Source organism: Branchiostoma belcheri, unplaced genomic scaffold, assembly GCF_001625305.1.
Source record: "Branchiostoma belcheri isolate BF01 breed outbred unplaced genomic scaffold, Haploidv18h27 scaffold10, whole genome shotgun sequence".
In the NCBI taxonomy this organism is placed as follows: domain Eukaryota; kingdom Metazoa; phylum Chordata; class Leptocardii; order Amphioxiformes; family Branchiostomatidae; genus Branchiostoma; species Branchiostoma belcheri.
The window spans coordinates 516,806-530,418 of record NW_017802380.1 but is presented as its reverse complement, the minus strand read 5'-3'; the positions used below and the strand labels follow the sequence as shown (position 1 = coordinate 530,418).

General features: G+C 38.6%; 3 protein-coding genes across 3 annotated transcripts; 1 reads left to right on the top strand and 2 right to left on the bottom strand.

Moving 5' to 3' along the window:
* The first annotated feature begins 1 nt into the window (after window position 1).
* Window positions 2-3,150, top strand: LOC109472627 (60S ribosomal protein L18a-like). Its single transcript, XM_019772456.1, has 5 exons — window positions 2-78; window positions 783-962; window positions 1,469-1,598; window positions 2,247-2,356; window positions 2,984-3,150. Exons 1-5 carry the CDS (start codon window positions 61-63, stop codon window positions 3,074-3,076), a joined length of 531 nt encoding a protein of 176 aa, XP_019628015.1. The 5' UTR covers window positions 2-60; the 3' UTR covers window positions 3,077-3,150.
* A 1,477-nt stretch (window positions 3,151-4,627) lies between these two features.
* On the bottom strand, window positions 4,628-8,195 carry LOC109473006 (ras-related protein Rab-7L1-like). The gene is made up of 6 exons (XM_019772895.1): window positions 7,743-8,195; window positions 6,891-6,946; window positions 6,689-6,704; window positions 5,992-6,173; window positions 5,362-5,483; window positions 4,628-4,871 (listed from the first exon to the last, which is right to left on the bottom strand). The coding sequence occupies exons 1-6, from the start codon at window positions 7,858-7,860 to the stop codon at window positions 4,730-4,732; spliced, it is 636 nt and encodes a 211-aa protein (XP_019628454.1). The 5' UTR covers window positions 7,861-8,195; the 3' UTR covers window positions 4,628-4,729.
* A 1,266-nt stretch (window positions 8,196-9,461) lies between these two features.
* LOC109469383 (transcription initiation factor TFIID subunit 9-like) lies at window positions 9,462-12,992 on the bottom strand. Its single transcript, XM_019767887.1, has 6 exons — window positions 12,903-12,992; window positions 12,422-12,503; window positions 11,402-11,538; window positions 10,754-10,888; window positions 10,262-10,328; window positions 9,462-9,762 (listed from the first exon to the last, which is right to left on the bottom strand). Exons 1-6 carry the CDS (start codon window positions 12,936-12,938, stop codon window positions 9,527-9,529), a joined length of 693 nt encoding a protein of 230 aa, XP_019623446.1. The 5' UTR covers window positions 12,939-12,992; the 3' UTR covers window positions 9,462-9,526.
* Between the last annotated feature and the right edge of the window lie 621 nt (window positions 12,993-13,613).

Sequence of the window (13,613 nt, the reverse complement as noted above, 5' to 3'; positions counted from 1 at the left end):
GGGCACCCTGGGAAGGCGCTACCCCGTGTCGTTCTTTCCGGTTTTTGCGCGAGTGCAGATATGAAGGCGAAGGGAACGGTGAGAGAAAAACGCGATTTTTGGACAGTTATTCGCTAAAATATCAAACTAAACGTACACAGATAGTTAGATAAGGAACTCTTCTGTTATTTGAAGGGTCTGTATTGTTGCCATTGTCAAACATGAGCACCGAATGAGGTTTTCAAAGAGGGAAGGGATTTAGTCAGGAAAAAAAAAGATGGCGGCATGCATGTGGGCATTGCCATGTGTTAGGATAGGTGAACATTATCTCTGTATTAGAACATAGTCAGATAAAAATGGCATATTCAATGTTCCAATGTGAACTGTTGATGCTCAAGACAGAAGACAGCCAAGTGTAAGTTTATTCTAACACCCAGTGTCAAAACGTGGTCTTTCCCCACTGTCACTGTGCTAGTGGATATTTTGCAACTTTACAAAATGTATAGTATACCTTTACAAAATCGTCCGTTGAGTTGCTGTTGTACTTAGAATGTGGCATTTTGTTATTAAACAAGGTCTATACAGGTACAAAGAAATTGCAAACTGTTGTTAACATGTAAGATTACATGCATTTCTAATTTATCCTTCATGGTCCTTTTTAAGGTAACTCTCTAAATTACCTTAAATTAACTTGAAACATACTGGTAGCAAGGTACATGGAAATGTATATTTCACATGCTTTATTTGACTCAGTTTAAGGTATACTTTGAGCTTAATTGTCTATCGTTTCTCTTTCCGTACAGCTAAAAGAGTTCTGCGTGGTGGGGCGTCGTCTTCCCAGCAAGACGCAGGCCAGCCCACCCCTGTACAAGATGCGCATCTTCGCGCCCGACCATGTCGTGGCCAAGTCTCGCTACTGGTACTTTATGAAGCAGCTCAAGAGTGTGAAGAAGGCCAACGGGGAGGTCGTCTCCTGCCAGAAGGTGCAGAATCTTATCAATGATATTTTCAGTATTTGTAGTCATAAAATTTCATAATCATAATCATAAATGTAGGATACTAGATATGTCTTGTACAAGTTATAGTGTTGTAATGTGTGCCATACATCGTACCCTGTACAATGGTCCAGCAATGATGTTCATTCATTCATAAAGTTCATTCTTGTCAGTCACATTACCTATTGTGTGAAATTGTGCATTGAGTCATTTGACTTATGCAAAAATATTTTAGTGCTGTATACAATTTTTCTGTAGACAGTTACATGTAACATGCACAGTTGGTAGATGTAATGAATCACAAACCTGTTTATACTAGTATTTCTTGACAAAATTTCCATGTGTATGTATCACACTGTGTACGGTGTTGAATGAGTTAGGATTGTGTGAATACGTACTCAACTACCGGCACTGTGTATGACAAGTGGTGTCAGCGGTTAAATATTACAGCAGAAACAATTTTCCTAATGGAACCAATGATGTCCTCTTTACAGGTGAGGGAAAAGAACCCCACCAGCATCAAGAACTACGGCATCTGGCTGCGCTACGACTCCAGGAGCGGCACACACAACATGTACAGGGAGTACCGCGACCTGACTGTGGCCAACGCTGTCACCGCATGCTGTAAGCCTGAATCCAATGTCCCAGTACTAGTAGAGATTCAAAGTCAAACTTTAGTAATTTACATGTAGTGTCTTGTAGTTAGTGTACAGATATAAAAGGATAATGATCTTATCATCATGATGATTAACTAGCATCTATTCCTGTGTTTGTTTGGTTTCATGAGATGCATTGGTTAATGCATCAAATAATATGAACATGATTTTTAGAATGATAAGAACACATCATTAGTAATAGTAGTAGCATGAACTGGAAAAAAAATTTTGTATGACACGTCTACATCAAGTTTTCTCTCATTTTACCCCAACTTCCAACCATCGTAATTTACATACAAGTAACATTATTTTAAGATACAAAGTTGAACTCTAAAGAACTATCACTAATGGTTGTGTCCCTCAAACAAGTGTCACATTGAATAAAGAGGAGAAACAGGACAAGAGACCTTTTACAAACAAAGGAATGGGAAAGCTAAGATCAACAAAGAAAGACCTAGAGCTAAAGCAACTTTCAGGGAAGAAGAGACAGTGGATTGAAGACAACTGATTCCTGAAAGTTGTTTCAACAATTACACTGAGCACAGGATCATCATTGTCTGTTACATGTACATTACTGCATGTGCTAATGTGTGTTTTAACTTTTTCTTTCCCCCAGACCGTGACATGGGTGCTCGTCACCGTGCCCGGGCTCACTCCATCCAGATCATGAAGATTGAGGAGATCCCCGCAGCAAAGTGCCGCAGACCAAGCGTCAAGCAGTTCCACGTAAGCATCAGCCTCACACAGATCACTACGAAAATATTTGTGTGCACCCACAGAAAAAAATTGGATGTACAGCTCCAAATTTGGGTGCACTGACTAAGGTGCACATGCACCCAGTATTTTGAGCCCTGAGTAGCAATGTCAGATGACCCCCTCAAATACTATTTTCTGTAACAGGAAACTTTAATGTTACTGTTTATACTTTGCTTGGATGTGCAACTAGGTTTTTTTTTTCAGTGTAATTGTTGAAGAAATTTGCTTGTATAGTAATAAGAGTGTCGAGTAGTTCCACATAAGCATCTACCATACACAGACCACTGGTTTCGTAGGCATCCTTCCATCTGGAGAGATGGTGGTAGCACTCAAGACACTAAAAGTAGCAAATTGGGCTTATTGGAATCTTCAAAGAGATTTCTGTGAATGTAAAATACTGTTTATACACTGTACCTTGATTGTTTCATTGATATTTTTGTGCTTGGGGCCTGTATAGTAAGAATACATGTACTCTGATATCTTGCTAAATTCTAAATTCTCAAATGTACATGTAGCATTCCCTAATGGTAGATGCTAATGCCTTCATTTACTCTGTGAATTCAGACTTATAGTGATGTGTCTGTGTTGTTTTTTCAGGCCTCCAAGATCAGGTTCCCTCTGCCGCATCGTGTGACCAAGAGGCTGCACAACCCTCGCTTCACCACCAGGCGTCCCAACACCTTCTTCTAGGACGGGTCCTGTCCTGTTGTCATGTGCAGATCCGATGTGGGGAAATCAATAAAAAGCTAAAATATACCACCTCACCATCGTCTGTTCTTGCATACTTTGCATTCACACTCACTTGTTCATAGTTAAGTTGTAAATGTTCTAGGAGCAACTAGTAACAATTAGTATTACAAATTTACAAGGACAAAGAAAGGGGGTTGATATCTACTAGGAATTCCAAAGCTCTGATGCAAGAAATTACAGAACATGGTATAAAGACAAGGTAACAAAAATTATCTTGTATTTGTAATCATTTCCATCCTGATGGTGCACTCAATGGCATACAAATTCCTAACACCAATCTTAAATACCACCTCTCCCATAAATGCACCCAAATAAATGGCTTTTCACCGGTGAAAACACAATGGGATTTAAATATATTGATACATCCAGTATTACACAGGTTAAGTGTTAAATCATAAATGTGATCGTTACCTTAGTAATACATCTAGTATGTCTACCAATGACTAAGAAATTAATGTTAAAAGAACTGCATATAATCCTATTCAAATGGTTTACTGGCTAAAATGTTTCATGCAGGATACAAACTTACAAAGTAAGTACACATGTACAATACAAATGGTGGTGATGTGAAAAAGGCAAAACAATCAGTTTTTCTACCTTTCACAAATACCACATTTTAGCAGCAGTAACATGGGATATGCCGTCATCTGAACCCAAAAAGACATACATATGTAACTTTAATGAAGAATGATTAAGCAATGAAGAACATACAAGAGCCTCTAACAGCCATGTCTTTCTGGGGCTGGCAAATGCTCATTAATTTGGTTTAGCTAGAATTGGAGTCTAGATGACTACTTCAATGGTTTGAAATTAGCCATAATTTTTCCTTCATGATTTTTAAAACTGCCCAAGGACAGGGCGCCAAAAGGTAGACAACCTAATCCATGTTACAACAATATGGTAAACATTTTAAATCTTGTTCACCCTCTGCAAAACTGTTGGAACTTAAGACATTACAGTACTACATGTATGTGTACTCAGTACTACTTTAAAGGAATTGCACTACATTTAACATGTATCCATATATACAGACATAAAGCAACACAAACTTTACTTAATGGATGACTGACATCTGCATGCACACAAGCATAAATAAAACTTGATTCTTCTCCAGTCTAACATAAGTTAGTTACCTTTGTAAGCTAAATGAAAAGGAGATCATTTGTTGCATTTGCTGTATTGTAGATGTATTTATCATGAAACTTACTTTGAAATGACCATATACGTCAGTACATATCATCAACATAGAACATTTTAATGCAATATGTGCTGCACACTTCTCCACAAAAAACATGCGTATCTAGAATCTCCAAAAGATGTCATCCAAAAAATCAAGTTTGTGCAGCCTACGCAACATAAATTTGTACAATTGGAGCGTAGAAAAGACACTAGCCTCCATAGCAGGCTTATAGAACTGGGGGTTTGGTGGTCTTCGGCTGTTTTCTGATTAGCCCAGTTCTAACAAAAAACGGGGGTAATTCAACCAGGCCGGCTATGTTGTCAGTTGATGCAATCAGAAAATAGCACATAAAAACTCCCAAAGACCCCCCAAACCCCCAGTTTTTGGCATGCTATGAAGGCTAAAAAGACATATCAACTTCCACAGCAACTCCTCCCTTCCTTAGCCTGCTTGGCATTGTCCTTGAGCTTGATGTGACCCCCCTCCCCCTCTGCCTCCATGTTCCTCTGGGGCTGGGTGTCCGTGTGTCTGGCCAGGATCTCTTCTAGCAGGAAACTATGGAAACACAAAGAGCACAACTTCAAGTTACATAGCTTGGCCGTCCTATCACAACCCTTAAGAAACTCATTGAGTCTGAATTCTGAAACTGGTCTGCAAGGATCAGAACTTCTGTCTGCAATGACTGACAGACTGTACTGGAGACAAAACTTCACTAACTGCACCTCATAGAGGAAGAATGAAGATCAAGGCTGGCAGAATTCACCGATACTCGTTCAACCACACTTCCTCAGACATAAACTGCAGCATGAAGTATGTATGGCAATGCTACATTGTGTATTTTGGGAATTAACACAGAAACACATACATTAAAAATTAAGCCAATTTGGGGTGAAGTAACAAGAAATACCATTGACTGGCCTCCTACAGTCAAACTCTGGCTAATGGATACCATCTTGCCACCTAAACTAAAGGTATCTGCTTGGAGATTACACATTCACACATGATACTAACTGTTCAAATAACTTCAATGAGTTCTTCCACTTACTTCATGGACTCCTTCACATTAACATTATCCTTGACTGAGATCTCCGTCCATCCTATAAAGTTGTTTTCCTTACAAAACTCATTCACTTCCTCTTCTGTCACTGCTTTTTCTTGTAAATCAATCTGAAAGGAAAGGATGAAATATAATTTTGAAGTAAATAATAAGAATGATGTCCGTCACATTGTTCACTTTTATAATGAACCAGCACATATAAATACATCTCTAGTACACATATGGACCACAATATCATATACAGTTAATCCTGTGCAAGTGACCACTCCTACACAGGGACCACCTGGCCAATGTGACTACTTTTTGGTGGTACCTTAGATGATTTTTCCGGTTAATTCAAGCATTAAGAATTCTGTCTATCCTGTCTAGGATTCTATTGGTCCCCTGAGTGATCTTCTTGGGAAGTTTTGACTGCACTACTATTTGACTTGATCTGTTGAAATTGCAACAGTGCAATACATGTGGGACAAAGGCAGCAATTGCTGGTGTTGTGTCCCGCACATAGAAACAAATACAGGACAGACAACACTCATTTTCACTTGAGTTAAGTGGGGAAAGTCGTGTAAAATATCTTTCCCAAGGGCACAAGATTGGTGGCATGTAAAACAGGAAACTCACCTTATTTGCTAGCAGCATACATGGTACACAGCGCCCATCAGGTAGAGAGACTTTAGAGTCTAAGTCCTTTTTCCACTTTAAGCAGTTGTGGAATGTCTGTTTGGCCGTGACGTCAAAGATGATAACACAGGCTGAGGCATCCTTGTAGTAAACTCTGGTCATTGATGTGAATCTTTCCTGACCTGGGAGAAAGTAGGTATGTGTCAATCAATGACATTCTCAATCTTGTTACAATGTTAACTTACAGTTGTATGCCTTGCTAAAACAATACAGCATAGGAGACCAATTGTTGGAAAACCGATTGTACAACTTCCGAAAATAGTTTCATCAGGTTGGTATAGTAAAGGATACAGGAGTTCTCATTTACATAATCAATTATCTCACCTAGAGTGCTGACGTTTTGGTGTCTATCTGAGGAAGGCGTCTGATAGACACCGAAATGTCGGCACTCTTGGTGAGATAATTGGTGATGTAAATGAGATTGTACAACGATTCATCACTCAGGTGTCAGATGACATACCTAGAAAAGGTTGATCAGCTTGAAAAATTCATGTCCCTTTGCAGGGATCCACAAAAAAAAGGCTAGGATAGATAGTTTTTCTAGGGTCAGTCGGGAAACAGGAAACAACATTTTTTTCCTAGGCCTTACTGGGGTACTGTCTCACTACCAATGTGCGCAAATATTTGTTTTTCTCACCTGCAACATCCCATAACTGCAATCCCAGATATGAAAAAAGTAAAGAAGGAACAGTTAGTTTCAACATGGGAAATTGACGTATGATTTATTATTTAATCCAGTTGATTACACAATTGTAATTCCATTTGTGTCTTCCAATAGCATTACTTGAAATAAGTACTGAAATACCTTGAAATATTTACTTTTACATTCACTTCCTTACCTGAAATCTAATTGTGTCCTCTTCTGAAATTTGGATGACCTTAAGTGCAAAATCAACTGTGAAAAAAAAACGATATGTGTTATGGAAAGTAAACAGTGTATACCACAGCATATTAATGTAATCAATCTATAGATGACAGATGGTCATTGGTCATATTTATTATTTTACATCCAGCAATTATGGAATTTGACAATCAAGTTTCAGGCTAATCTATATAACAAAAGACAACAAAAATGCAGAAAGTACTTCTACATTTGCTCTTCGTGTGCTTGTGTATGTTGTGTAGAAATATTAATATTTATGGTTAATCATTCCACAACCAAGGAAATGTTATTATATTAGCAACAGGATCATGCATGCAAATATCACACAACTGTCATCCGTTCGACAAGATGTTTTAGTTTAATTAAGTCAGCAGACGCCAAGGACCTGTCGACTAAACGAATGAGGGATGATCTGGGAGACATGTACAGAAGGATGTACTCAGCATTTTCAATGTACATGTAACGTTACATAGAGGCCACGGCCAGATTTGCAAAGGGATAGGGAACTACATGACCCGCAATGATGCAAGTGCAAAGCACCAGTGAACAAGCACCTAGGTACTAGTAACCACAACCAAAAAGCATCAGGAAGAGATCAAGCAGATCTTTCGGTGGGGGTAAGACAGTATCAAATTTGGCTAGTCTGTAACCATTTCCCCAAATGGCCAATTTGATGCTGTCTTACCCCCACCGAAAGATCTGCTCGGAGATTTACGTCTAGCGTGTACGATAGACAGTAAGGACTTCAACAACACAAGGACTTAAACAACAACAACGACTAAATATAACCACAACATCCAACCCTTACCTCCCACCGTCGCCTTGTACTCCCTCTTGAACGAGTCGTTGACGTAACGCTGCACGAATGACGTCTTGCCGACTGTGGCGTCTCCGATGATCAGAATCTTAAACAGTCGTTCAGTCATGACCTTAAATAACGACACACGGACTAGCCCTGTCCCTGTTTAACCTATAGTGGCGGGCTGCCCATATAGCTGGACCGAGAAATTTCACACACAAGTGTTACGGCTATAGGAGGCATCTGAAGTCACCACTCGCGTTACAGTAGTAAGATGCACACATCGCTATATACATAAACACGAATGTTATAATTTTACTGGAGGCTACGGAAGATTTTTCTGGTCCAGTTGCAGAGACAGACGCTGTTGTCTGACTGTTTATACCGTCCGGTAAACTTGAAGTTCTCACGATCCCAGCTGATCTCGGGTTTTCCCGCGACCTGTGTGACCGTCATGTGACACGTGTGACCTTTCACCTTTTCGGGCTATTCCACTGTGAAAGAAAGGGGTTACCGGTAGCTACAAATTGAAAAGAAAGGCAGGGACTGGGCCCCTTAGGCTTCAGATATAGTATTTGTTCTCCCAAAAATGAAGCTTCCTTGGTTCCCAGTCACTTAGTTCTTCAGTGCCCGTAAGGTATATAAGGGATGTAAGTTATCATAGTACATGTAGTTAAAACCCAGCCTGACCAAGGACATTATAAACAGTGTGTATAATGTCCTTGGCCTGGCAAACAAGGAAATGTCAATGTTTTGCACCAAAACTAACATTACTAAGTCTTTTCATACATAATAAGAGGCACACAAACATTTCTGTACAGACTTGGTATTTATTTTTGCACAAATTTTCTTCTAGGTGAACAATTCAGTAGAAATGTGAGTACAAAATAAGGGTTCTTCATCCTTCCACTATGTTGAGACATAAATGTTGACAGTTTATCAAAGAAAATAGTATCAAAGTTGATGTAGGATATAAGCCTCATCTACACTACAGCTTACTATCCTTGTGAAAAAAGAAAGGATGTAACAAAGATACCATCAAAGACTAGCAATACTTACATGTCTACATGTTCATCAACATCCATATTTTCCTAGACACTATTAAAAGTTCATTAGGCCACACCAATTTAATTTGTTGGTTCTCGGATTTTTTCAGAAAAAATATGAAGCGACAGGGCGAAAAAAAATAAAAATAAAAACAGGTCTAGGCATCCTATTATAGCCCCAAATGCTACAATATGAGCTATGAAGTCAACAAAAAAAGGCTGGGTTAAAATTTAAAGCATGAATTTTGAACTTTTAATCAAACCACTGCATTGATAAATGGAAAAAACTGTAACAACTACCGGGGTAGGAAGAAAAGGAATTTCCTCAACTGTTGGGGGCAAAATATGAGCATTTTTGAGTTGATTCAGAACCAGAATCTTTGTTTTTTTTTTTTGCAAATCAGAAAAAAATGAAGAGGCGAATCCGAGAACCAACAAATTAAATTGGTGTGGCCTTAGATAACGCTACATGTTGTAGCAAATACATAGAAGTCAAGACAGAGCTGATATACATTGTACATGTATAACAGATGACAATAATACATGTATAACTTATACATCATGCTTCACTTCAGTTGAGGATGACATGAAATATTGTGCATGGGTAAAAGAACAAATTTTCTCAGCTTAATTTTCCTATTGACCTAGCACCTTTTTATCATAACTGAGAGTCTGACAACCAAAATGAAAATTTCATGTGTCCTAAGTAGTATTTACAGAACTAGATATTGTTGTTTTTGGTTACTTCTATTCTAGTATATCATAATCATCATCCTCTCTTTTCCGTTTTGTGCCGCTGGAGTCTCCTATTGAGGAAGAGGATCCCAGAGTAGACATAGGCCTGCCCAGCAGTGACGTGGGCTGCAGTAGGGTTGTCTGGGATGATTTGATGTGTGAGGAATGTTGTCCCACTCTGGACGTTACGCTGACCGGAATGGTGATTTTTGCTGTCGTCGGGCTGGATACTCGACTTGTCGACGTACCTAATAGAATACCAACAATGTAGGAAGATCACTTTTTGAACTTTTGTCAGTTCCTTAACTATTTTGTTACCATTTCTAAAGACACATGAGTACCAACATTCAGATAGAGTGACTTGTGTGTACATCAAGAAAGATTAAATACACAAAGTTATAGCCATGGTTTCTTCATAAATTACATGGTTCAAAACTTCTTTACTATTTTCAAAAGAAGAATACTTGGATACTTTATTGACTCCATTAGCTTTCACTATAACAAAGTAGTCATATGTAGATTTAAACTTTTAAGTCTAAGGTCAACAAACATCTGTCCTCACTGGCTGTACACTAACCCAAAACATTTGAGTGGCTCCCTTGAGCCTTGTTTTGTGGTGAACTATTAAGTAACCAAAAAGAAGATAATCTTCCTGGAGTTTTAAAAGAAACATATGAGAACAAATTACACAACCATTGCATAAAGAAGATTAATCATATTGAACTTCACTAAACAAACAATACCTACCGACAGGAGAAGGCTGTCCCATGACTGTGGACAGGCCCAGACGAGGGACTGCTACTGTCAGCTTCGGCTGGGGAAAAGCAAGAGGATTTTTTTTTTAATCACATGAATAATTGGTGGTGTACACTTGTTAGAATGATAATAATGGCTGAAACTTTGGATTCCTTCATTTCAACCCCTTAGATGCTATTAACATGCACACACACACAAACAAACAAAAAACTAGGTCAATAATAAAGTAACTACATTTAAAGGTAAAACCTTTCTTCCAACAGAATACAAAATGTTCTCATAGAGCTTTTGACCAGTCACTCAGGTCTTCCTCAGTAGCTTTTCAAAAGTGTGATGTCAACACTTGGTCAAGACCATAAGAAGACCAGAGTGACTGGTTGAAAGCTCTTGGTGGGAACATTTCCCTTTTAGTGGAGCAAAAGTTTTACCTTTAAACATGTAACTACCAACATAGATTAACTTAAATGATAGCACCGTAATTACCTTTTTTTGTAAGGACCTGAGTCTGTAGTTATTTGAGAGTAGACAGTATCTGTCTGGAGGGAGCCTGGGGCCTCCGTAGGGTTTGATCAGTGGCAGAGGTGTGCTGTTCTTCTGCCGGGCTATCTCCATCAGGAACTGTGGGAAAATTCACATTTTCAGAACACAGAATACAGGTACCTTTTTGATACGCATCAATAAATGCCACTGTAGTGTAGTATATTACAACATAGCATATTAGCATATGTATATATATAGAGAGAGCTCTATTCCATTAACTTTCAGCATCTAGGATGCTACTAGTATATTTGAATTTCTCTTATTTACATGGGAAGTTGGTCCATCTCAGACTAGTTAGAGTAAAAATTACAGTCAAACCTGTACAAGAGACCACCTCTATATAACTAGGACCACCAGACCACTTTTTGATGGTCTTGATGGATTTTTTTTCCATTGATACAACCACTAAGAATCCTGTCTAGGGTGACTACTGTCCACATAGACCATATTTCACCGGTCCCTAGAGTGGTCTCCTTCAAGTTCTTGGGCAGTGAGTTTTGACTGTAATTAGACTTCTGTATCCTAAGTTTTTTTTACTTCTGTAACTTATACTTTGATCCTAAGTATAAGAATGAGTGAGAAAATGCCCACATCTCGAGGTGGTGGAGTTGCGAAGGAATGGTCGGAGTTGTGTCTGATGGCCAGCTTCACGTCTGACGTGTCCATCTCCTTCTTCTTGGCAAAGGTGGAATAAACACGGGCGTTCTCGAAGATGTCCGTCACATAACCTGTCAAGAAGAAGCCACTAGTGTCAGAATTTTACTGATCTACCTTGAAGATACCTTGAAGATTCCTAGGTGACCAAAGGCCTCTCCTCACTCCTTGTACTTCTTCTGCTCTTAGTTTTGCTGGTCTAGCCTCGTTTTATAACTAGAACTAATTAGAATAATAAAGCAGTTCATACAATCTTGATAACACACCAACTATTGCAGGATGGCTCATATAGCCTCATAATGCCACCACGTTTCACGAACAAAAGTTGTAACTTATATTTTTCAAAGTTAGGCCACACCAATTTAATTTCTTGGTTAACGGATTTTTCTACAAAAATAATGGAGCGGGCGGGCGAAAAAAAAATAAAAATAAAAACAGGCCTAGGCATCCTATTATGGCCCAAAATGGTATGATAGGAGCCATGAAGTCAACACACCAGGCTGGGTCAAAATTTAAACAATGAATTTTGAACTTTTAATGATACCATTGCATTGAAAGATGGAATAACTGTAACAACTAGGATGAAAAGGACTGTTTTCAACTGTTCAGGGCAAAATATGAGCATTTTGCAATTGATTCTGAATTTTTATTTTTATTTGCAAATCAGAAAAAAATGAAGCGGGCGAATCCGTTAACCAAGAAATTAAATTGGTGTGGCCTTAGAGTGATTGTTAAACACAGGGTCTTCATGGACCTTCATAGAAAATACTAACAGAACAAAGATTTAAACCAAGTACAGTGTAGTGCAAAAATTATAGAGAAATCATTTTCTGTTGGAAGTTTAATATTTAACTTTAGTAAGATTTTAATCATAGACGGATGATAGATCATACTCATAGCTTGGAGAACCTCCTTGATCATATCTCTAGCTCTGGATAGGGAATGAATCAGACTTACGGTAGGTGAACTCCAGCATCTGGTTGATGACTCGAGGTTCGTAGTCTGTCACTCCCATGTCCTTCAGGACGGCTGCCATCACCTGGTGGAGAGATAAGTACTTTTATAAATTATTTATCATATTGTAAAATTTTATTGTGCTTGGATAACTTAGCTATTCGTTGATGAATAGGAAACATCAAAGTCAATCAGATACCCAGGCAGGTTCATCCAAATCATTGATAGGCAAATGAACATACAAATCTTGTTGTACTTGTAGAAGAAAACATAAATTTTGAACCTAGGCTAGAGCAAGGAAACTCGAGCTCCTCCACAACAAGGTTAGACTAAAACGACAACATAAGACATCACAAAAACATCGGTCTCTATCGTTTACAGTTCAGATTTTAACGTCTTCAGATGCTACTGAGCCTACTTAAATATTTAACAAAAGGAACTGAGGTCTAAGACGTACAGTTTACCCGAAAATATCAAATTTTACCTGAGCATCTTTTGGCGCCGTCATCTTTTCTGGCATGATGCTTTCTATTGTCGCGCAGGCGCAGTCCTCGCTATCAACCTGCGGACGCAAAACGTCAAATTGTCGTAAAACCGCATCTCCAAGCAGATGTAAGGTGGATAATCGCACGCTTCGCAGCAAATTCTTCAGGCTTACGCAATTTGCGGAGAAAAAACGTATTTACGTATAACAGTATAAACCAAAACAATTCTTTCCCTCTTAATCATTGATTTTGTATATATGTCCTTGAATCCTGCATAGTTCTAAAAGTTTTCATTGAATTCAGTCAAAACGACCCGTTTATATTTTACGCAGATAGGCTTTTGTTTCTCGACATTATATCATCACGTTACGTTATCTAAACAGGTTTTATAACCGATGAACATATGACTTAACGATTATTTACTGCCCAAACACGTGCTATTTTATATGTCCTTGAATCCTGCATAGTTCTAAAAGTTTTCACTGAATTTAGTTAAAACGACGCGCTTATATTTTACGCAGATTCTCGACATTATATCATCATTATATCATCTTAACAGCCTTTGTAACGAAATCATGTAACCGAACGATTATTTGCTGCCCAAACATGTTCTATTTGCCAAAGGGATGAACTGCAAGTCACATCCTGTGCCGGACTGGTACGGGTTTACCACAGGTGCGCCTGTTCCCTTCGGCTGGGCACATGTCGCG